Source organism: Osmerus eperlanus, chromosome 7 (assembly GCF_963692335.1).
Source record: "Osmerus eperlanus chromosome 7, fOsmEpe2.1, whole genome shotgun sequence".
Lineage (NCBI taxonomy): Eukaryota > Metazoa > Chordata > Actinopteri > Osmeriformes > Osmeridae > Osmerus > Osmerus eperlanus.
In genome coordinates, this window is record NC_085024.1 from 16,116,810 (window position 1) to 16,142,618 (window position 25,809).

Here is a 25,809-nt window from a genome sequence, read left to right on the forward strand (position 1 = left end):
AAGAGTATAACAGGATGTGTAAGAGAGAATACTTATCTATGTGAGAGAGAATACTTGTCTATGTGAGAGAGAATACTTGTCTATGTGAGAGAGAATACTTGTCTATGTGAGAGAGAATACTTGTCTATGTGAGAGAGAATACTTGTCTATGTGAGAGAGAATACTTGTGTATGTGAGAGAGAATACTTGTCTATGTGAGAGAGAATACTTGTCTATGTGAGAGAGAATACTTGTCTATGTGAGAGAGAATACTTGTCTATATGAGAGAGAATACTTGTCTATGTGAGAGAGTTTGATTGAAACGGAAGGCAGTTTGATTGAAAAGGAAGTAGTACTGAATTCTCAGTTCCTGATTGGCTTACACATGAAGAAGGATTTGGGGTAGATGTAGCTAACGCCCACCTTCCCTATCAAGACGAGACTGAGTGACATGATAAGATGGCAGAGAGTGGGCGGCTTAATGAAGCCATTGGACTCATTAATAACATTTTATTAACATTTTATACTCCAAATGCTGCGGCGTTATTGTAGGGAGGACAGACCCGTTCCTGAATTACGTTTTTACAGTTATTCCTGGGGAAATTATGGAATTAAATTACATATTAACTATACTAAAATACTTGTGCACAATAATATTTGCTAAATGTAGATGTTTTTAAAGGTTTTTAATTTGACCTCGAAGCCTTTTGTGAAAATGAGGCTAGTTTCACGACAGCGAATTTGGACTAGGCTACTTTAACATGTTAGCTGATTAGCCAGTACGAGTGAGATATGTATACAGTCACATTAACAAACCTCTTCTTTGTAAACTTAAATACGATGGGAACACATCACATTAACAATTCCAAAACGCACCACACGCCAAACAATTTTTTTTGTCAAGCGTCTCTAAACTCAGATTCCAAGTCGGATCCATGAAGCTTTCGTTGCAGTGAATGGGTGCGGGCACTCATCGGGCATAGGGGCCTACACTCAAATAGGATCTTAAAAGTCCCAACGGGAAAATGTTGTGAACAGATTGACATCAAGTTCAGTTTGTGGCATTGAAGTTTAGGTTAATAGCCAAGGGTGTAAAGACCACTCGGCTAATTAAAGACGTCAACGGTTAAAACCCCAGTGCCACGGGACGGTATTCACACAGGCATTGGCTTTAATTTAAATGATAGTTTGTTTCATCAATTGAAAAACTGATCTAGGACTTTTGACTCAAGTAGTGGGGGTCGGTATAGCTTCCTTAACAACTATGGAATTCTACATTTGAGTTTTTTAGTGGATTTGCTTGAATCGTTGTCAGAAATGTTGGAATCAAAGACGACAGCCATCCACAGTGGCTATTTCTAACGCTAACGATGAAATGCGCCGGCTCTTCAGACCTGGATCAGGTGCATCACGGAGCGGCAGCAGCACTCTGTCAGGAGTCTTAACCGAAATACTGCGGAGTTTGATATTGGGATTGCGCCATCACTTGGCTGGCATTAAGACGAGCTCCTGACAGAGTGCTGCTGCCGCTCCTTGATGCACCTGATCCAGGTCTGAAGAGCCGGCGCATTTCATTGTCAACGTTAGCGTTAGAAACAGCCCCCGCGTATGGCTGTCGTCCTTGATACAACATTTCTGACAATGACGCCTTAGGATTTGGAGTATGCAAAATGTTATTGATGAATCCATCTTGTCATGTCACTCAGTCTCGTCTTGATAGGGAAGGTGGGCGTTAGCTACATCTACCCCAAATCCTTCTTCATGTGTAAGCCAATCAGGAACTGAGAATTCAGTACTACTTCCTTTTCAATCAAACTGCCTTCCGTTTCAATCAAACTCTCTCACATAGACAAGTATTCTCTCTCATATAGACAAGTATTCTCTCTCACATAGACAAGTATTCTCTCTCACATAGACAAGTATTCTCTCTCACATAGACAAGTATTCTCTCTCACATAGACAAGTATTCTCTCTCACATAGACAAGTATTCTCTCTCACATAGACAAGTATTCTCTCTCACATAGATAAGTATTCTCTCTTACACATCCTGTTATTCTCTTGCATATAGTAACATTCTGTTTCACACATACTATTTGTCTCTTACATATATTGTCATACTTTAGTATGATGGTGCATATAAGACGGTATTTTTGTGTGTGTAAGAGAGTATGCCAGTTTATGTGCAAGAGTATAATGGTGTATATGTGAGAGTATAATGATGTATATGTGAGAGTATAATGGTGTATATGTGAGAGTATAATGGTGTATATGTGAGAGTATAATGGTATATATGTGAGAGTATAATGGTATATATGTGAGAGTATAATGGTATATATGTGAGAGTATAATGGTGTATATGTGAGAGTATAATGGTATATATGTGAAAGTATAATGGTATATACGTGAGAGTATAATGGTATATATGTGAGAGTATAATGGTATATATGTGAGGTCATGGCGTGTATGTGAGAGTATAATGGTGTATATGTGAGAGTATAATGGTATATACGTGAGAGTATAATGGTATATATGTGAGAGTATGATGGTATATATGTGAGGTCATGGCGTGTATGTGAGATCAAGTATGAATTAAGGCCTATACGGCCTCTCATATCTTCCCATTACACACACACACACACACACACACACAGAAAGAGTGTGCGTGTGTGCACATGAGGGTCTTGGACAAAATGAGCAATTTGGAAATGATACGGCTGGCTAAACTGTCACTATTTCTCGTCCATATGTTAATCTGGGGCTCAGAGTTCTTTTTCACCGGCGCACCTTCTCCACATTCCCATTGCAGTGAAGGACACCCAGCCATGCTGGGGAATGTGCTACACATTTTAATTTCACACTCCATCAGTTGTTACAGCCTGACTCTGGCACAACATAAAGAGAGAGAGAGCGAGAGAGAGAGAGAGACAGAGAGAGTGAGAGAGAGAGAGAGAGAGAGAGAGAGAGAGAGAGAGGAGAGGGAGAGTGGTGAGGGAGAAAGGTGAGAGACAGAAAGTCTGGCAACCGGCCCGTATTGAGCTGACCAGCCCGATGACATCATGTCTTTAAACTTCCCCAGTGACACTGCTTCCTGTGGGGAGAGAGCCGCTTCAGAGTGTCAGAGCAGGCAGGCACCCTCCTCTCCAGCACCTGGCAACCGACACCGGCTCTCCTGCGGACCACTAAGACGCTTACAGCCCGCGAGACTGCCAGGTAGGAAATGAATTCAAGTGCAACGCAAAAAAAGAAAGAATACAAAAATGGTCCTTTGCGTCACGCTTTGACCGCCACTCTCCCTTAATAACTCCCTGCGTTCAGCGAGGAGGGGTGGGGGGGGGGGGTGGGGGGATGGTGTCATCTCTTCAGGTTTATGGAGGGAGGAGGAGGGGTAATGGGCTGTAAATGACCCTCTAACTACCATCCACTATCATCCATCCCTCGCCCTCGGCTTCCACACCCAGGGCTCCAGTAGTTAACCAATTACAAAGGAGTCACTCTTTAAGGTTCATTATTTCAGTGGCCATGTGACATGAGAGAGTGACAGCGGAGAGGGGGGGCGGAGGAGGGGAGGGGCGGACAGAAGAGAGGAGGAGAGAAAGGACGAGGGGACAACCACTGAAGAAGAGGCTAGGAGAGGGGGGGCGCTAGAGCAGAGGTGTGGAGAAGAGGACAGCGGGGTGACACAGAGGACAGCTGAACATGAGAGAGCGTGTGGGTGAGGTGGCGATGAAACCTCCCGGGGGAACACTAGATTAAATGTCGATTAGGTGTTTTAGAGAAAGTGTGTGTGTCTGTGTATTTGTGTGAATAGTACACACGCACGTACTGCAAACACACACACACACACGGTCAAATGTACACTCGTCCCGGCAGAACGAAACAATGTGACAGCGTTCGGACGAAACTAAGTTGCCATGGCTACACTAGGTAACAACAGGGCCCGTGTGTGGTTGCGACCTTGACTTGTTCATGTCTCTTCACTCTGCAGTGGTAAAACAGGACAGCAAGGCAGCCTTTCTGAATAACTCCTACACCAAAGGAAATGACAAATAACACAACGGGTTTTGTGTATGAACTTATGGTTTGTGAAAAGCTTCAAAATAAATGAACCACCGCATTTGTAATGACGATAGAAGCTGGGTCTGGTCCTAGAGTGCTTGGTAGCACATCCGTGTTAGGAGTGAAATGCATAATCAATTGAAGGAATTGAACTAGCAACCTGTGGAGGGCATACCTTTTTCCGCACGTGTGTGTGTGTGTGTGTGCCCCAGAGCCCGCTGACCTGAGTGAGTCCAGACACCTGCCCCTTCTCCAAGGGTGGCGAGATGGAGGGGGTGAAGACCTCTGATTGGTCCACTGGCCGGCCTTTCAGGAAGTGCTTCCCTGCCTCGTAAATGTCCACCTCAATCATCTTCCCCTTGAACTCCGACCTCTTGGGAACCAGCACCTGCACGCACACACACACACTCAAGGTTTAAACCAAACCTCACAGGTCTGACACAATGTCAGTTCTTTATTGTAAGAAGAAACATTTGGATTCAGAAAGTGTGTGTTGGCTAGCAGCATGCGCGTCGAACAAGGCCGTTTTTTGGTCACAGTGAGACTGTGTGCATGACGCTGAGGGAACGTGTGTTTGACAGTGTGTGTGTGTGTGTGTTTACACCCAACTCCTGAAATAAGTGTCGAAGATCATTTGTTTTCTTGCCATGAACAGAACGTCAAAGACTTCAAGGGCACCAAGCACCTACGGGTTTCAGATGCCTGGATTCAATGAGCTGAAGAACATGGCTGTTGTCCTCAACACGCCGTCCATGTGTGGCACTGTGGTGAATTTCTTCTTGACTACCGGTATGTCGATTGCTTCTCTCTCTCAAATTCGGCCCACCCTCGAGCTCAAGCATCTGCATGCTAGCTTAGCCAATGAGAATCAGCACGCCAGCCAAGCCAATCAACATCAGCAATCCATAGTAGACAATATTCATGATAGCTCTATGTATGATAGCTAAATACTGTAGCTTGGGCCCACATCCAGCCAGCCAACATTCACCTCAACCCTCCCTTCCAAGGCTCCAACCCCACCTTCCTGAACAACAGCTGAAATCCAGAACAGAAGCCAGGAGTTCACCCTGGGGGTGGGATGGGTGAGGGAGGAAGGGGGGGGTTGGGTGTGGGTGGGTTGGGGGGGGGGGGCTTGGTTCAAATCCATCTTCTAACATGTACCTGGTGTGCAGGTGACTGATCGACACTTGTAACGGTGTTCATAGCCCCAAGATAGCCAGATTGGGGGGAAGGGGGGTAGGGGTACGACCAGTCACTTCCCCTTTCCACTTAACTTTCTTTAAAAGCATAACTTCAAACATGTTCTTGATAGTCGTTAAATGTAGGAGTGAATTGATTTATTTGAAGATGTTTGAAAGTTTTTTGGGAGAGTTTCTTTTTTTTTACAAGATTCTTTGAAGCCATGTGCAGAGAAGACAGGAATCTTCTCCCTCCCTCTCCCTCCCTCCCTCTCCTCTCCCTCTCTCGTTGTACTATGGCCCAAGGCTGGAGTCTGACCCAGTGTTTTCACATTAAAGAGTTTGTAAGACACATGCTGTTGCAGCCTACAGTACCAGAGGGTATCAGGGTGTCTGATTAACAGCTAACCCACCCTAGAGAGCCCTAACCTGGGGAAGCCTCCTGTCGACGCCCCCCCCCCCCCCCCCCCCACCCCAAACACGGGGCTGGAGGCTGTCTATGATGAGCACATTTAACATCAGTGGTACTGAGTCACCATCATACAGTCAGAACCATGTTAATGGACAAACCACGGGCTGTGTCTTACCTGTTCATAGAACTTGTTGTGAGCCACATAGTACTGTGCATCAAAGGACTCCTCAGTCACAAGAACATACTGCCTCTTCCCAATCTGAGAAAGCGAGAGAGAGAGAGAGAGAGCGAGAGAGAGAGCATAACAGAAAACAGGTGAAGAGAGTGAGACTATTTGCAGTGACAACATCTAAATGACACGCTTAGTTGGTTATTAACCGTCCAACAATGAACTTCTGTTTAAAACCCTGAACAAACACACGCACTCGCACAGGCGCACGCACGCACGCACGCACGCACGCACGCACGCACACACACACACACACACACACACACACACACACACACACACACACACACACACACACTCACAGATGGAGCCACAATCTCACCTTGGTTTGCTTCTACTTCTTCTCTCTAGGATAGATAAGAGTCGAAATCTACCATTGGACTTGCTTGTTCCAAGGTACGATTCACAATAAGACCTCACTTAAACATGTCTGCCTTCACCCCTCCTCTCTGAGGAGCTATTGTCTTCATCCCCTCACTGAGGACAATAGCTTGTGTTGTATATTCATGTTCACTGGGATTTCAGGCGTCAGACACACAGACACTATCGGAATTTGTTTGAATTATCCTCTAACGGCACCGGATAGCTTGCTTAATGAAATAAGGAACAAGGCACTGCTCTAGTTGTGTGTCTCGTGCGTCACATCATCTCTGAGGAAATGAACAGTTGTAACAGTTCCTGGTCTGGTCCGGTCCGGTGCAGTTAAGTCCAGTCCAGACTTTGCTTGGAGACAGAGTTGGTGTTAGAGTCTAGGTTGCCAAATGACATATAGCCCCATTCACCACATAAACAACATGGTTTGACAAGATACACCGCAGACACACACGAGGCACACACCCAAACACACACCTAGTCAAATTGAGACCCAGACTTTAAATGTGCATGTTCATTGTCTACGAGAGCACCCATATGCTAGCCTTCAAAGACTGAGAGACGGACACTGAGAGGGAGAGAGAGATGAAGAGAGAAAGGGAGAGACAGAGAGTGAATAGCGTGTCTTTACGATATCCAAATTGCTTTCACTTTATTTGGGGAAGAAGGGGAGCAGCTGGCCTTTTGAGATGACAACCCTAAACGTGCTACTCAGCCTGGCCTGGCACAGAAAGAGCCTCTTGTTGTTCACACACACACACACACACACACACACACACACACACACACACACACACACACCGTCAGGGCCTGATGGCGAGAGGCAGATGAAAAGGCAACTTGAACGAGAAGAGAAGTGGAGGAGCCTTGATAGCAGAAACACACACACCCTTTCTCTTTGACACACCAACACACCTCTTGGTTCCAGTGCTTATTAAAACCTACCCGTCGTCTCTTGTTGGCCATCCCACAATGCCTGTACAGAACAGGACCGAGTAGGACTCTAGTACAGGACATAGTAGGACTCCAGTACAGAACAGGACAGAGTAGGACTCTAGTACAGAACAGGACATAGTAGGACTCCAGTACAGAACAGGACAGAGTAGGACTCTAGTACAGAACAGGACATAGTAGGACTCTAGTACAGAACAGGACATAGTAGGACTCCAGTACAGAACAGGACAGAGTAGGACTCTAGTACAGAACAGGACAGAGTAGGACTCTAGTACAGAACAGGACATAGTAGGACTCTAGTACAGAACAGGACATAGTAGGACTCTAGTACAGAGCAGGGCTATAGTTCAGTCCAGAGATGCACCTTTGTGTGAGATGTGGTCCAGACATCTCCAACTTCGAACTTGAGTTAAACGGTTGCGAGCAGACCCCATGCAGGAGTGGGAATCCCAGAGGTGCAGGACGGGAGCCCCCGGCTGAAGAGGAGAGGAGCGCGGGCTGATTTACGAGGGGGGGATCAGTCTCCATGCTTGTGTGCCCACAACCTGATTAAAGCTTTGATCGAGATTAGATGTACGCACACAAAAAACAACGTGCTGGAAAAGTTTCTATTTGACACGCAAATTCCAGTGCTCGCTTCCCATACTAAACGTGTGCTGAGAGAGAGAGAGACGTACACACATACTAAAGCGTGCGCGCACTTACACACACACACACACACACTGACTTGCACACGTACTGTCCACGCACACCTCCACAACAAAGAACTAACAGGAAGCTCAACAAAGCCCCACACTCATCCTCCACAAAGAAAACTGATGAGGGAAACTAGAAGGAGGACAGAAGGGCAGGGGAAAGGATGGAAGAGGAGAGATGCCCACGGCAAAGAGAGAGAGAGACACGGACAAAAAGCCACAACAAACAAAAGTACTCTTCGACAAACTAACATGCTTTTAGTCGCAATCCTCCCACATGTTCCTTACAAGTGTGATGGTTGCTGGCGTGGAGCTAATATTCTCTTTCCCCCGCTCTGGCCTGCGATCAGAGGAAACCTCTTCCTTCTTAATTGACTCTAATCCAGGTTACTGGATTAGCAGTTAAACAATCAGATGAGGAATAATGACGCAGGATTAAGGTATGGACGATGTGCCGCGATAGCGTGCTAATCTAATTGTGGGGAGGGATTGGGATGCCGTGGGGAGGGGGGGGGCTCCCAATCCCCCTCAGCTCGCGTCTCCATGAAGAAAAACATATCGAAAGCCCGTTGGATTGTAACCAATGGGGACCAGGATGGTTCTGTGGGCTCAGGACAAACACTGGTGGTAATCTTCAGCGGCGCTTTGAAACACCAAGTACAGAAGAGGACGGACGACTTACACAGACATGGTTTACATGTGTGATGAAAGAAATCTGCTTCCCTCTGTGTGTGTGTGTGTGGGGGGGGGGGGGGGGGGGGAGGGGGAGGGAATGACAGTCTTATCAGCCGCAGACACAGACACAGAACTCCTCCGAGACCGACCTTGTGTGCGTGTGTGACGGTGTGTGTGTTTACACACTCTGTCAGCAAAGCTCAAGAGCCTTCCATCATATGTTAGGGGAAGACAAAAGTGATATGGAGTAGATCTTTGGGATAAAGTGTTTAATTGATAATTAATCCACATGATGAACAGCATCCTCTGCAGTGTCGTCTGTATGGTAATAAGGATCTGATTCTTGCTAGGCCTATAGATCTCACACACACACACACACACACACAGACACAGTATCCGTGCATGGTACTGCGTTACCCCTGCCGTGGACTAACATCCTCTGCAGCAGACGCCATGGGGCACTCCCAGAGGCGTCCCAAGGTCTCAGGGCCGAACTGGCACGCCAAACGCATCACAAGGACACTCCTCTCTCTTCACCAACACTGCTCAGCACCTGACAGAGAGCAGGGATTGTGTGTGTGTGTGTATGCACTGAGCAGGAGGGGTGTGTGAGTTTATGAGTTCAGAAACATGGCGGAGGCCTCTCTAATGGTGCCTAATTAGCATAACAAAAGCAGGGGGAGTGGCCTAGTTCCCCACTCCTGGCCAGCCGCATCTCATTAAGGACAGCTGAATAACAATTACCCCAGTCCCCCATGAATAGACGCTTGGCAGGCCCGCCTGTGTGTGTGCGTGTGTACATGTGTGTATGTCTGTAAGTGTGCAGCTTGAGGCCCTGCCAAATCACTAATGCTTTCTTGGCTTTTTATGTCCCCCCCCTCTCTCCCCCCCCCCCCCATCTCTCTCTCTCTCTCTCTCTCTCTCTCTCTCTCTCTCTCTCCAGCTCTGCTATGCTGGATAGGGGGCTCATGGGGGCAAAAATTACATGTGAACAGTGTGTTGTGCACCTGCATCGTGTCCAAATGTGGTCTCCGCCCAATCCCAGAGCCCCATCGCCCCCCCAGCAATTACTAGTCAGCAGCACGGGCTGCTCCTGTAGGGCCCATGCAATCCCTGTCTATTATCAGTCATGATCTGACTCCCCCTCTCCCTCCCCCACACCCTTTCTGTTATTCCCCTCTCTCTCTCTCTCTCTCTCTCTCTCTCTGTCTCTCTCTGTCTCTCTCTCTGTCTCTCTCTCTGTCTCTCTCTGTCTCCTGCTCAGCATATAGCTGTGTCCATTACGACTCATCTCTCTGATCCGATTCACGGAAAATCACTGGGACACGGTGGGAAGCTAGCGGTGCTCTCCAAAGCACACTCAAACATCATTTACAGTCGTGTGTGTTTAGAGAACTTTGGAAGTGAAGTGATGCTGCGTCGGGAGAAGACAAATCCAACCATGAATCATGTTATAAAAACTGATGAGATTCTCCCATTTCAATCTCTTTGGGCCAGTTGTGCTGTCGGTCATGCTGCTTCCTGACACTCACTCACACACACGCACGTATACATACACACACCTAACACACGCCCAAGACACACACTTATACCCCTCCCCCCCCCGACACACCAATCCCCACACGCACGTACAGTTAGGTCCATAAGTATTTGGACATTTACACAATTTTCATCATTTTGGCTCTGTATACCACCACAATGGATTTGAAATGAAACAATCAAGATGTGCTTTAAGTGCAGACTTTCAGCTTTAATGTCATGGTATTTACATCCAAATCAGGTGAACGGTGTAGGAATTACAATACATTTTATATGTGGCCCCCCCCTTTTTAAGGGACCAAAAGTAATTGGACAATTGGCTGCTCAGCTGTTCCATGGCCAGGTGTATGTTATTCCCTCATAAAGGGAGTTCGTTATTTCATTGACAAGGAGCAGATAAAAGGTCTAGAGTTCATTTCAAGTATGGTATTTGTGTTTGGAATCTGTTGCTGTCAACTCTCAATATGAAGTCCAAAGAGCTGTCACCATCAGTGAAGCAAGCCATCGTTAGGCTGAAAAATCAAAACAAACCTATCAGAGAGATAGCAAAAACATTAGGTGTGGCCAAATCTGTTTGGTACATTCTTAAAAAGAAAGAACGCACTGGTGAGCTCAGCAACACCAAAAGACCCGGAAGAACACGGAAAACAACTGTGGTGGATAACAGAAGAATTATTTCCCTGGTGAAGAAAAACCCCTTCACAACAGTTGGCCAGATCAAGAACACTCTCCAGGAGGTAGGCATATCTGTGTCAAAGTCAACAATTAAGAGAAGACTTCACAAGAGTAAATACAGAGGGTTCACCACAAGATGTAAACCATTGGTGAGTCTCAAAAACAGGAAGACCAGATTAGAGTTTGCCAAAAAACATCTAAAAGAGCCTGTACAGTTCTGGATCAACATCCTATGGACAGATGAGACCAAGATCAACTTGTACCAGAAGGATGGGAAGAGAAGAGTATGGAGAAGGGAAGGAACTGCTCATGATCCAAAGCATACCACCTCATCAGTGAAGCATGGTGGAGGTAGTGTTATGGCGTGGGCATGTATGGCTGCCAATGGAACTGGTTCCCTTGTATTTATCGATGATGTGACTGCTGACAAAAGCAGTAGGATGAATTCTGAAGTGTTTCGGGCAATATTATCTGCTCAGATTCAGCCAAATGCTTCAGAACTCATAGGACGGCGCTTCACAGTGCAGATGGACAATGACCCGAAGCATACTGCGAAAGCAACCAAAGAGTTTTTTAAGGCAAAGAAGTGGAATGTTCTGCAATGGCCAAGTCAATCACCTGACCTAAATCCAATTGAGAATGCATTTCACTTGCTAGAGACAAAACTGAAGGGAAAATGCCCCAAGAACAAGCAGGAACTGAAGACAGTTGCAGTAGAGGCCTGGCAGAGCATCACCAGGGACGAAACCCAGCGTCTGGTGATGTCTATGGGTTCCAGACTTCAGGCTGTCATTGACTGCAAAGGATTTGCAACCAAGTATTAAAAGTGACAATTAGATTTATGATTATGTTAGTTTGTCCAATTATTTTTGGTCCCTTAAAAAGGGGGGGGGCACATATAAAATGTGTTGTAATTCCTACACCGTTCACCTGATTTGGATGTAAATACCCTGAAATTAAAGCTGAAAGTCTGCACTTAAAGCACATCTTGATTGTTTCATTTCAAATCCATTGCGGTGGTATACAGAGCCAAAATGATGAAAATTGTGTCAATGTCCAAATACTTATGGACCTAACTGTATACATACACACACCTAACACACGCCCAAGACACACACTTACACCCCCCCCCCCCCCCCCCGACACACCGATCCCCACACTCACGTACACACAGACACACACATGTACACACACACCTAACATACACACGGACACATAAACACACACGCACGCAAAGACTCAAAGCCGAACGCGTATAAACCCCCCCCCCCCCCCCCCCTGCCACACACATAAATTTCATTGCTTCATCAATTTCAGTGAGATGACACAAATGACACAGTACTCAGTCATGAGGATGACTAATCCTGTTTGTCAGGGAGAAGACAGATCCAGCATCCGTCAGCCTACAGTACACACACACACGCACACACACACACAGGCCCATGGGCTCTTTGTATTGCTACAGCTGCTGCACACAATTACATCACCCTGGATATGACAGAAAACACAGCCTGAGCGGACGCCCCCAAAACATCAGTCACACGCACACACACAGAGAGACATATACACACACAGACATATACACACACACACACACACACACAGAGACATATACACACACAGACATATACACACACAGACATATACACACACACACACACACACACACACACACATATACACCAGACACACACACAGTTTACCCTGTAAGGAGAACCTTGAAGACTACTCATAGACATAGAGGAGATAAACCGTTTCCGGAAAGTTCTGTGCTGTGGTATCAGTATCGGGTCTGTGCCTTTGTATTCCTGTGTACCACCAGCACAGCCCTGTCTCTCTCACACTGCATACCGTCCACACTGCAGAGGGATTCTGACAGCTGTTCTACCCTGCAGACCAGCCAGCTCCAAGCAGGTAGCGGAGGCTCAAGTGATTTATGCTGAGTGTGTGCACAGTGTGAGGTGCTTGTTAGGAAGTGTGCATGTTTGTGTGTACGTGTGTGTGTGTGAGAGAGAGAGAGGGAGGGAGAGAGAGAGAGAGAACATGTGGGTGAATAGGAGATGAGACCCAGGACATTGATTGCTTCATCAATCAGAGCTGGGCTTTGCTGATTGGCTGGGAGCCTGTGGGTAGAATCACAGTTTGGTCTGGTTCATCTACATCTGGTCTGTTTTATATACACTGTATAGCTGGTCTGGTTCACCTACATCTGATCTGGTTTACCTACATCTTATCTGGTTTATATACTGTTTAACTTGTCTGGTACATGTACATTTGGTCTGGTTTATCGACATTGGGTTTAGATTACATCTGGTTTGGTTCATACACAACTGGGGGGTATTCCAGAAAGCAGGTTATGTGACAAACCTGGGTAAGTTAACTCCTCATATGACAGCCAGCGTTGTAGCAACATTGCCGGTAAATTGCTGCAACATTGTGTGTCAGCTGGAGAGTTAACTTACTCGGTTATGTCGCAAACCAGCTTTCTGGAATACCCCCCTGGTCTAGTGTTTATACACTTTATGTGTGTATACTACACGTATAAGCTGTAATACACTTTATAAACTTATGACAGCCATTTGAATCATCTAAGGGGGACTCACTTGAATTTGAGAAAAGTCAACAGTTGCCTCGTCTAAAAAGCCCACACTGGCTTGCTGCTAAGAGGCAGGTTCAATCTCGTTTTTAAATGGAATATTACCACTTGAACAGCTGTGATTGATCTTCCTTCCTGCTGGTGAATCAGCCCGGCTCTTGAGAGGTGACTCGCCTGCCCCCTTGTCACCTCATTAGCATCCGCATTAGCATCCATCACTGGGAATATGGCTGCAATCAAAATCGGCTGGCTGGCTGGAGGGACTGGCTAGCTGGTTGGATGGCTGGGTGGCTGTCTGGCTGACTGGGTGGCTGTGGAGGCGAGGCCTGTATGTCTGTTACTCTGGAAACGGATGAATGTGCCCCTCCGCCATCACGCCCCTTCTCTCCTTGCCCCTCCTCCTCCCTGCTTCACCCCCCTCTGGTCTTCCCCTCTCTCCCCCTCCACTCCATCTCATCCTGCCTCTTCTCTCCTCCAGCAGGGAACTTAATCACACTCCAGAGTCTCGCCGGGCAGAGAGCTCCCGTGTTCCTGGAGGGACGGCCCTCTTCATTGGCCCGCCAACGAGTCATTCATCTCTAGCCCAGCTTCGCTCTCTCATCTCTCTATCCCTCCTCCAGCCCCCTTCCGCTCCCTCCCTCCCTCCCTCTCGCCCTCCCTCCCTCTCGCCCTCCCTCCCTCCCTCCCTCTCGCCCTCCCTCCCTCTCGCCCTCCCTCCCTCCCTCTCGCCCTCCCTCCCAGACTCCCTCGCTCAGAGAACATCATCACTCCAGCGCTGGGAGAGAGCGACAGAACGTTCAGTCACCAGAACCACTGCAACCCTGACACAGGCTGAGGAAACTAGAACAATATCCTAACCCCCCCCCCCCCCAACACACACACACACAGTAGAGTCTAGAGGGCCTGATTATAGTCAATTCAAAATGCCTCATGACCCAGAACACAGAGCTGTACTGTAACGTAATCTGTTTGTGTGTGTGTTTGTGTGTGTGTGGTGTGTGATTATTCGTGAGCAGCCCCCCAGTCAATCAGCAGATGTAGAGGCAGCCTGCTGGGAGACTCCTCGGTGCTCCAGACTGTGTGTTCTCTACAGGAGGTCACCTTGGGATTGCTGATCACCACAGGCGACCGACCAGTCATCCATCCAGAAATGATCATCTGGAGATCTCGACCACAAGGTCAGATTAGTGCCCAGTTCTGCTCCATGCGAGCCAGAACTCCAGATTAAGGCCTAGCTCTGCTCCAGATTGACCGGAAAGCCAGATTAGATCCCATTTGACCTCACAGCAGGACACACAGTGTTCTACGTGACAGCATCTCATAATCTGCACACCATCTCATAATCTGCACACCATCTCATAATCTGCACACCATCTCATAATCTGCACATCAGTTAATTGGATGTGTTCATTCAAAATATGTGTCAGCTGTAAACAACAACAATGTTGTCTATTATCGCCTACAACATGCAAAAACATGCAATAATCTGTGCTGTCCAGCCTGATATAGGCGTTAGTCCACACCACATCTTGGTCAAATATCCATCTACTGCCCCTCAGATCTCCTGGTCCTGGCCTGGTCCTGGCCTGGTCCTGGCCTGGTCCTGGCCTGGTCCAGCCTTGTAAAGACTAACCCAGCATAGTTCTCTTAGCCCATCTGTGGGCCCCACACTGCAGTTGTCTAAGAAAGGCCTTGTGTGTATGTGAGTTTGGTGAGGGAGTGGGATAGACAGATAGAGAGGGAAGAGAAAGTGTGTGTATGTGATTGGGCGGGGCGGGGCGCGGTGTGGAGCCGGCAGATTGTTGGTTTAGTAAGCTTGTTATGATTGAGGGGTAATACACACATGCAAATGGCCCAGCCTAAATGGGTTCACGTCATTTGAATATTCATCCAGCTCTGCTCTGCCTTCCCCAGGATTTGTTCGACTGACTTTGCATAAATTAATTCCATATCTCCTGTTTGAACACAGAGCGCCAGGGCCCAGACAGCATGAAAATGAGGACTGCCAGCCCAGACCAGCTCGGCCAAGCCTCTGTATGTGTGTGTGTGTGTGTGTGTGCGTGTTTGTGTGTATTTAGTAACAACATGTATGGGTGTCTGGGTGAGTCGTTGCCTAATTGGGATAGTGTGTGTACGTTATGTATGTGTTCAGCTAGGCTGCGCGCGTGTGTGTGTGTCCTCGCACCAGATGCCAGGTCCGGGGGTGGCATACGGTTGAGTGACGGGGGCCATCATGTCTGGACCGGGCAGGACGTGGCTTTCATTAGTGTTGATGGATGTGTCCAGGACCCTCTCTGGCTGCCGGTGTGATCTCAACGTACACTGGGCAGTCGTTAACTAACGAGGGGAGCCATTAACTCAAATCCACACGCGCGGACTGTGTGCCGATGCGTATCCGAGCACGCGTGCGCACACACTGGGGGGGTAGGGCCCCCGTCTGGAGATGGCGCCGACTGGGACCTTCAGCCCTGGTGGCCCTCTCACTGAGAGAGGGCCGACTTACAGACTAAGAGCCCGCAGCCCCGTGGACTCTGTTTAAATCAAACCAAGCTCCTCTCTGCCTGGGGGTGCAGTGGGGACTTCCATTTCATTTGTCCACCACGTCCCCATTCCTGGAAAGTTCCAGGCTCTGGGACAAATATCGCTACTGAATGAGGAGAGATGACACCATTGCCCCCCCCCCCCCCTCTCTCTCTCTCTCTCTCTCTCTCTCTCTCTCTCTCTCTCTCACTCCAGAGAAAGAGTGTGGTTGCTTAGTAATCAGCTCAAGCGAGCGGATGATAACAGCATTCTCAGCGTTTACGAGGCGTGGGACTGGACAGGGTCAGGAAGAGGCCAGCTAGAGCATGACAGTCTGTCCCGCGGCATTATGGGATGCAAGGCCTCTCGGAATGGCGGGCTAAGCCGCGGCGTCTCCACGGCGATCGTCTACATGAGTGATCTGAGCGTTCGATGGGGCGATGAGAACGCCTGCTGGCAGGGTGGGGGGGAAGGGGGGGGCATGCCCTGTTACGCAGGGGCAAGCCTGGGCACAGCAGAGGAGTTGGAGGAAGAGGAGGGGAGGAGAGGAGGAGTGAGAAGGAGGGGAGGAGAGGAGGAGTGAGAAGGAGGGGTAGAAAGGGGTTGTGGGGTCCATTAACAAGCAGGGGCCTCCAACCGCAGGGGGACCAGTCAGCCTCTAACAGCCTCTAACAGCCTCTAGAGGTTCACAACCACTGGGAAGTTTCTAATAAACTGCACAAGCTGCACATGCACAAAACTCTTTGAAATCCCCTCAAATACTAAATAAATACAACTACATGCTAAATAATCGCTTCGCATACGTAGTTTGAACTTTGCGGTGATGAGAAAGCCTGCACCTCTCCATGATCTGTGAGCCCCAGACCCTGCCATGTGTCCAGAGAGAGAGGAGGAGGAGCTGGCTGCATGCCAGGGGAAGGACGTCCTGGCTGCAGAACTGAACCCAGACGACAGATTTGTCCTGCATATCATCTGACCTAATCCCTCAGTCAGGGTCAGGGTGAGAGAGGGAGGAGGTCAGGGGGGAGAGAGAGTGAGACAGGGAAGACAGGGGGAGAGAGAGTGAGACAGGGAAGACAGGGGGAGAGAGAGTAAGACAGGGGGGAGCGAGAGTAAGACAGGGGGGAGAGGGAGTAAGACAGGGGGGAGAGAGAGTAAGACAGGGGGGAGAGAGTAAGACAGGGGGAGAGGGAGTAAGACAGGGGGGAGAGAGAGTAAGACAGGGGGAGAGAGAGTAAGACAGGGGGAGAGAGAGTAAGACAGGGGGGAGAGGGAGTAAGACAGGGGGGAGAGAGAGTAAGACAGGGGGGAGAGGGAGTAAGACAGGGGGGAGAGAGAGTAAGACAGGGGGGAGAGAGTAAGACAGGGGGAGAGCGAGTAAGACAGGGGGGAGAGAGAGTAAGACAGGGGGAGAGAGAGTAAGACAGGGGGGAGAGAGAGTAAGACAGGGGGGAGAGGGAGTAAGACAGGGGGGAGAGAGAGTAAGACGGGGAGAGAGGGAGTAAGACAGGGGGGAGAGAGAGTAAGACGGGGAGAGAGAGTAAGACAGGGGAGATAGGGAGTAAGACAGGGGGGAGAGAGAGTAAGACAGGGAGAGAGAGTAAGACAGGGGGGATAGGGAGTAAGACAGGGGGGAGAGAGAGTAAGACAGGGGAGAGAGGGAGTAAGACAGGGGGGAGAGAGTAAGACGGGGAGAGAGAGTAAGACAGGGGGAGAGGGAGTAAGACAGGGGAGAGAGGGAGGAGGACAGGGGGAGAGAGGAGAGGTAAGCGGGACAGGGGCTGGAAAACAGAGAGTGATCTGAAAGAGATGGGGGCAGCACAGTGGAAACCATATTGATAAAAGGATTTACTGCTTCAGAGCACACTTTGGGGAATAAAAGACAAGCTTCCAGCTCGGGCGAGGAGAGGGAGAGGGAAGAGAGAAAAGAAAGCGACAGCTATTCTCTCCGTCATTCAGTGTGCTAGCTGCCTCTCCCTGGCCTGCTCCCCTCCCTTCTTCATTTCAAAGCCCCAGTATCAGCCCTCCTTAGGGAACTTCCTGATCTCCGCAAACCAGATGATGCTATTCACAGGCAGGAATAATCACTTTTTTTTTTCTTCTCTTCTCTCTCTACTCTTTCTCTCCGTCTCTCTCTTCTTCCCTCCTTCCTTTAAAGCCCCAGTCATCTGCTGTGACTGGGGTAAGGAGATTACGGGCGGCAACAGCAAGACCTCCGTCTAAACTGGTTAATTTAATCCAGTAATCCTCCGATAATTGGCGAATCTGAAACTGACATTTCGCTGCCCCGTGCACATCCTATATTAAAAAACGCCCCAGGGCATGTGGGTAATTCTGCTAAATGAGCCCGGCCTTATCTGGTCCTGAGAGGGGATGAAGGGGGGGGGGGGGGGGGGGGGCGGGGAACCGGGGTCCTGGGCGGAGCAGCCGACCACCACGCTGAATCGGTCAGTGTGTGTCCGGCGCTCCCGCGGAGACGGCTAACTAGCTAGCAGGCTGATCTGAGGACAGCCCTGAGGAGGAGGAGCTACCTAAATGGGCTCAGACCTGTTGAGCACAGTTGGAACCCGGAGGGTCAGGAATCCGCCCCGGCGACAAGTCCCTTTCATTTTCTGATTGGTTATTGACGAGCCAGGGAGAGAGAGCTGGCCTACGGACATAGACATTCAAAGGTAGCAATTAGTCATTTGATCCTCCCCGCTCCTTCAGTCAGCCTTTCTTTCCCTTTCTTTTTTTTCTTCTTACTTCACACTCCCAACTTTTCAGGAGCTGCCCTCGGGCCATGCTTGTCTCAGCCAAAGTTCTTTTGGAATTTCCCAATGACAGAAATGGATCTGTTTTTATCCTAGACAAATAAGGAAGAAACTCGAGACAGGGGTCAATTTCAATTTCAAATCTGGCATGGGGGCTGCTTTGCTTCAACCAGGCAATTATGGAAATGGCACTTAAATGAGGATGCTAATTAGGCCCTTGATGCAACACTGTAGTACCTCAGGAGGCATGCTTTGCTCCATTTCTGCATGCAGAGAAGTTCTATCCAACGGATGTGTGGACGAAACTGAACAACCATGAATAAAGTCCCCCCCCCCAGTCTGGATCATTATCGATATCACACCTCCATGGTGCGACAGTCACACACCTAAGCCCCCCCCCCCCCCCCCTGTCATCACTCCACCCAAACCCACCTGGGAGACGGTAGCGCTGTAAGCAGCAGATGCCATTATCTAAAACAACAACACCTACTAAGCCTCTACTGTAACTTGCCCCTCGGGGGGATTCAAACCCACAACTGTGGTGTTGCAGGCGCCCTTGTTGGACACCGTTGTGTTTCCGTGGGTGAGGTCCATTCCCACCTCAGGGTTGGGGGTGGGGGAGGGGGGGTTTGGATCCCAGGGTGAGGAGGGAGGGCCGGGGTGAGCCAGACACCGTCCTCAGGTGGTAACCATGGAGATAATGCTGTTCTGCGGCCTTGCGGTCAGGTGTGAAAAAGGCTGAGAGGAACAGTGCAGAAACACACACTGCTGTCAACAACCACGACTTATGTGTTTGTGGTTTGTTGAAGGCTCTTTCCTGGTATTATTAAGTCCTTTACATCTAATATTCTCTCCTGGAGATGGTGTGATATTGAAGAACTATGAAACACTCTGCTTATTGAACAGTTAACACTGCCACTATTTCACCGAGGTGAATCAATACTTGCAAATAGCTGTGGACGTATAGCTGAGTCCTTGGAGCAAGCACAGCGACTGTGTGTGTGTGTGTGTGTGTAATGTTGCTTTTCTTGGCAGACTTCCACGTCAGGTTGTTGTGAGAGAGCTCCTCGGCAGTCCTCCTATTAATCTCCAGCTTTCCACACACGCACACACAGTCCCTCTGAGCACACTATGCAGTCTCAGAGCAACAGGGAGTTTGTCCTCTCCTCTCTGTCTTTCACGGTCTCTCCTTTCTCCTTTCTCTCTGTAACTCCCGCCCTCCCTCCCTCTCTACCTCCCTCTCTACCTCCCTCTCTACCTCCCTCTCTACCTCCCTCTCTACTTCCCTCTCTACCTCCCTCTCTACCTCCCTCTCTACTTCCCTCTCTACCTCCCTCTCTACCTCCCTCTCTACCTCCCTCTCTACTTCCCTCTCTACTTCCCTCTCTACTTCCCTCTCTACCTCCCTCTCTACCTCCCTCTCTACCTCCCTCTCTACTTCCCTCTCTACCTCCCTCTCTACCTCCCTCTCTACCTCCCTCTCTACCTCCCTCTCTACCTCCCTCTCTACTTCCCTCTCTACCTCCCTCTCTACCTCCCTCTCTACCTCCCTCTCTACCTCCCTCTCTACTTCCCTCTCTACCTCCCTCTCTACCTCCCTCTCTACCTCCCTCTCTACTTCCCTCTCTACCTCCCTCTCTACCTCCCTCTCTACCTCCCTCTCTACCTCCCTCTCTACTTCCCTCTCTACCTCCCTCTCTACCTCCCTCTCTACCTCCCTCTCTACCTCCCCCCCTCTCTCTCTCCAACACTAGGCAAGCCCACGGTATGACTGAAGGTGAGGCTGAAGCTTAGCTTGGGCTGCACGTACACACACACACACTCACACATACACACATTTCTCTCAGTACTCTGTTGTGAATCATCTATTGATCTCGCGAAAGATACACACTGTGCGGGTGCGTGCACGTGCAAACGCACATTTGATCCTTCCGCCACACGTTGAGTAAGAGAGAGAACGAAAGAAAGACAGAGAAGAGAAGGATGAGGACGACTTGAAAGGATATCAACAATCTCCGCTCCTCTCAGCTGTTGTCAGAGCTCTCAAAGTCTGGGCCCCATCTAGCGCCGTTTACAACCCCAGCCTTCAAACGACGGGGCCCCACGCTTGAACACGTACGAGCCCGGGCCGGCACAAAGACGAGCGCCGAAGAGAGGGGAGGAAAACCGAGAGGAGTGGAGCCCACGGAAGGAGGGACCGGGAGGAGACGGGACGACGGAGGCTGTGACTCTGCCGTCTAGACATCCATTCATCTCGGGAGGATTTAAAGCGGCTGCAGGCGGCAGAAGAGGGGCGGGGGGGTAGAAGGAGGAAAGGAAGAGAAGGAGACAGGAGAAAGAACGAGGTGAGAAGGGAGGTAGCGTGGGATTAGAGGAGGAGGAGAGGGGAGAGAGAACGAGCGTAGAGGGAGGAGGAGGGGAGTAGAGGTCAGGGCCTACAGCAGGGAGTTTGCAGTCGCGTGAGTCCAGTCATAACATCCGACAGTCCATAACGAGATGACTACAACTGCAGATAATCACCAAACGTAAAAGTTGGATCTTACAAGGGTCCGTTCTACCGAGGACTTGTTAGAAAGGTTGGTTGGAGAACTTGTGTTTTAGTAAAATGAGTGAAACCATGCCGTGTAATTCCAGATCTTCCTTACACCACTACGAAGTAGTGAACCTCGGCACCCCTTTAAAGATCTTCCTAACACGTCTAATTAGTGAGCGAGTCGAAGGCATTCCAACTCAACCTCTCTTAATTACAGCTATTAATTACCTGCAAACACACAATTACAAACACATCGCGTGAACAGCAAATAAACTAATCTACAGAGAGCACATTTAGGAGGTGTCGACCGGGGGAAAGATGTAAACCCTTCTTTGTTCCCTCTCTCTCTCTCTCTCTCTCTCTCTCTCTCTCTCTCTCTCTCTCTCTCCCCCTTTCTCTCTCTCCCCCTCTCTCTCTCCCCCCCCTCTCTCTCTCTCTCTCTCTCTCTCTCTCTCTCTCTCTCTCTCTCTCTCTCTCTCTCTCTCTCTCTCTCTCTCTCCTCGTTCTATTCAGTGCTGAGGAATGATGGCGTGCCTCCTATCTGGTGCCGGCCAACCCTCGGGCAGCTCGGTGAGAGAACACGCCACGTCCTTGAGCAGCGGCGGGAGCTCTGCCTCGATGGAGCCGTCTCTTGGCCCCGCGTTCTGGCACGCCTCTCAAATACCACAGACGCGGAGCCGGTAAACACTGCATCATTTAGCGCCGCCATAAATCAAAGCGGTAAGGTGTCATTAACGTGTGCACGCACGCACACACACACACAAGTACTGTACACACACATCCGCACGCACCCACACACGTGCAGACGCAGACACGCGCTCATCTTTACCCATTTAACTTGGTCCCCGGTGACCGCTGTAGTATCAGCCCTCGTCTATGCTGCCCTACTTACTGAAGGGCAGCGTGGAGCTGCAGCCTTTACCCTGGTGATCCCTTAACATTTGGCTGTATCTCCATGTCTCAATTAGGAGCTGTGAGTGTATGTGTGTGTGTGTGTCCAACGCACACAGGGATTTAGTTCGTTAGTGAATGCTGAATTAACAGATGTAACCAGATGTCTCTGTGTAGTGCAGATCGATTTTTAAAACACCGGTGTGTGTGTGTGCAGGTTGTGTGTGGTTGGGTAGTGTGCGTGGGTGTGTCTGTGTATGTGTGTGTGTGGGGAGGGAGGGAGAGATACCCCAGGACCCAAGATCCTTCTCGGTCTGTTAAACTGTCCATTTACAACTCAGCCAGACACCCCCTTAACCCCATTACACAGCCCCACCACAGAACCAGAACAGAACCGGCATGTGAGGCCCAGGTTAGGCTGCGGATACTTCTGTAGTGAAGCCCAGACCCACACACCTACTACTAGACACACACATGTACACACACACACACACACACACACACACACACACACACCCTACACGAGAGGAGAGCGTGGACTCTGGGGGTTTGTGGCCTGGTGTGGTGTGGAGAGATAAGGTGTTCTGTGCGGGGACGTCTGGGAGGCAGAGAGGCACGCAGCCCCACCTTCACATGCAGATGAGCTGAAGTGAACCAACACCCTGTGGTCAAATCCCTCTGTGGAGGGGGGGGGGGGGGGGGGGGGGGATTAACACCAATTCTGGGATATGAAATGCAGTTGGGATCCCTCAAAGGCAAGCACACACACAGGCTCTGGTGCTGCCGACTCATTTAGCGTGCCGGCGTTTTGCAGCATACAGATAATGAACCAAGTCTCCTGGGAGAATTAGGTATTAAAAAAAAAAGAACGAATAGTCTTGATAAAAACATTATCTGAAAGACGCTTCATTTGCAGATTAACTACATTCAGTCCTATCTTTAGGAAGAAAAAGATATATACAGTGTCATAAAAACACATATGTAGAACAGCTGGTTGTCTAGGTAGGGACTATATAGCCTAAAACCACGGAGGGTGCATTTCCATATAAATTGTACCCAGTTTACCCACACTAGCCTTAAACCCATGATTACAACAGGAATCACAAGCCATGCAATCAAGCACGCCACTACCCAGTTGCATAAGTCAATTATAGAAAGCCTTTATGCTGATTACGAACATCAGAATCATTGGGTTGTGGAAGAAAACATATCCTACTGCAATTACCAGCGAGGATAACATGATAGAAAGACAATGTACTAACTCGTGTATTAAAAAAGTTAAGAAACCATAGAAAAGTAAAGAGTCGTAGAACGAGAGGTGATCACGGCTCTCATCGGAAAAAGATCCCTGTCAAATAATATCTTTAAAACGACTGTTTTTTAGTTTTTTTTTTTTTTTACAAATCAAGGTCAGTCCAACATTACTATAAAATGTACTATGAAACCTGTATCAACAAATTCTTTGTCTCGAGCAGATACATTCAGAGTCCATGGCAGAGTTCATCGCCAGATGGGGCACCTTTGAATGTAGTGCTGTTCATGAAGCCACCCAAAGGTAAGACTGGAATGTATCTTCAATAACAGCGACTTAAGAGTCACTGGGTGAAGGCTGGCCACCCTCTGGTGAAAACCCAATTTAAAGGGCGCGTGTACTTTCAACGCTTGCACTTCAGCAATCTCTTCTTCTCTCCTCGCGTGTATCCCTCCTCATCGCGCACACGCGCGCGCACAAACCTCTTCTTTCCAATTGAATTAGGAGCCTTTGACTGATGTGTAGCATTGTGAATAGTGTTCAGGAGGGCGTTGAGTGAGCAGTGCTGGGGTGTGTGAAGGGGGCTCCCATTAACACACTGCTGCAGCATGTCTTTGTGGCACAGGACGCTGGCAGAGTGCATTCAGGCGTCAGTCGGCTGTTGGCTCGGACCAGCTACGCCCCCCCACCCTGACTCCCTACCTTTATCCCCCAGCAAATAGAAGCAATCAACTGCCCATTACTGCAGTCAGGGGAGATTGGGGTGGGGGCGGGGCGTGCTGGGGTTAGGGGGGTCCTGTTGCACTTAGACGCTCGCAGGAGTAAAAACAGCCGTCGTGGCTGTGACAATTATCAGGAGGGTGACGGCAGAAAAAGTAACTGTCGCGAACAAAAAGAGGTATAAAAAGACCCCCCCTCAGACAGAAAACAGAAATAAAAATATCTCTCCTCCCGTCCTTCTCTCTGAAGGACAGACAGAAATGTGTTGATTTTCCGAGGGCTACGGTTGCCTTTCAAAAGCGTTGTACAATTACGAGAGAAATACTCCAATAGTCTATGAATCGTCATTGAACATCGAACAAGCACTTGAGGCAATCACTTCTAAACAAAGCTCTGTCAAGGCTTTAACCTTACTGTGTGAGACTGCCGCAGACAAAGATCGTTCTCTACCTTGGGATGGTCCCTGAGGAGAATAGACAAGCTAATGCACAAACACCCCAGACACACACACACACACATATCCCCGCATCCTGACATCCTGCTGTTCTGAAGCTGATTCTGGTTGGTCGAGGAACGTGGTGAGGATTGCCTGTCGCTGAGGGGTTTCACGCCGATGTGGGCAGGGGTTAGGGGTGACCCCGAAGCAACTCTCGCCTTCTGACAATGATCGCTCCGGTCCCATCATTAATACGTACACACACTCCACTGCCAGGGATCAATGCCTCCCAACCACTCCTGTGCCACTCACCCTGGACATCCATAACTGCCCTCCCGCTCAGCCTCTCCCTCCACGCCTCTCTCCCCTCGCCCACCCTCTCTCTCCCCTGATCAAGGCCATATGCGTGTGTGTGTGTGTGCGTGTGTGAGGGGTTGGTCCCCAGGACAGAGAAGCAAGCCAGCGGTGTGTTCCTCCCACACAAGCAGACCCACTGCAGTGGCCTGACAAAATAGCAGCAATTTCACAAAGGTAATTTCACCCACTGACAGGACCACAGCAATCAACCTATAACTATGTAAAGGTCATGTCTTGAGCTCAGAGTGGCCACTATTGCGCCAGTTGCCTTTGTTCCCCGGCTTTGTGGCTGGAGCCAGTTTCTCTGCTAAACATCCCAGGGAATGAGAGAAAGGTTTTGAGGAGGGAAAATCGCAATCCCACAGGACTGAGTCGCAAACCAAATCGAAACACAGAAGAGTTGTGAGGATTACTCTCCTCTGAGCTTACGTGAGAGTGGCCTTAAGTGTGTGTGTGTGTGTGTCTGTGTGCATCTAGATCCCATCCACCGCATCCCCCAGATCGCCCTGCGTGATCACGCGACGACGACAACCCAGAGAGCCCTGCGCCCGAAGTCCCACCACACTCCGGCGACCAAGACGCCACGGAGAAAAAGCAGAAGTTCGAAAAAGAACCCACAACAAAAACAAGGTTGCATAAATCACATGCTTGGCTTCGGCACTGTTTGCGTGGATTAAAAAATCCCCTTGTATAAGCCTGACAGTTTCCGAGCATAACCACCAGCCCAGACAGGATCCCGTCCCTGGAGATAATGAGATTCATTGAGGAAGAGATGAACCGTAGGTGGTTCCAGCCCACCCCGAGGAACCATGCAGAGAGCATCAGGAGAGGAACCCAACACAGCTTCCACATCCATTTCATTTCAATGTTCCCGTATCAAAGGGGGATGGATTGCATAAGTGTGCAGATACAGCAAATAAAGAGGCTGGGTAAATAGGCCAGCTGTCATTGGAAATAAACAACACTTGTGGCATCATGTGCTGGAG

The 25,809-nt window shown here is 49.2% G+C and overlaps 1 protein-coding gene across 1 annotated transcript in view; it reads right to left on the minus strand.

Moving 5' to 3' along the window:
- cdkal1 (CDK5 regulatory subunit associated protein 1-like 1) overlaps positions 1–25,809 on the minus strand; it is a 164,112-nt gene that overhangs the window by 9,826 nt on the left and 128,477 nt on the right. The window contains exons 13-14 of the mRNA XM_062465209.1: positions 5,802–5,885; positions 4,260–4,424 (exon numbers count right to left, since the gene is read on the minus strand). Coding sequence (XP_062321193.1) covers positions 4,260–4,424; positions 5,802–5,885 — 249 coding nt within the window. The remainder of the gene's footprint in view (positions 1–4,259; positions 4,425–5,801; positions 5,886–25,809) is intronic.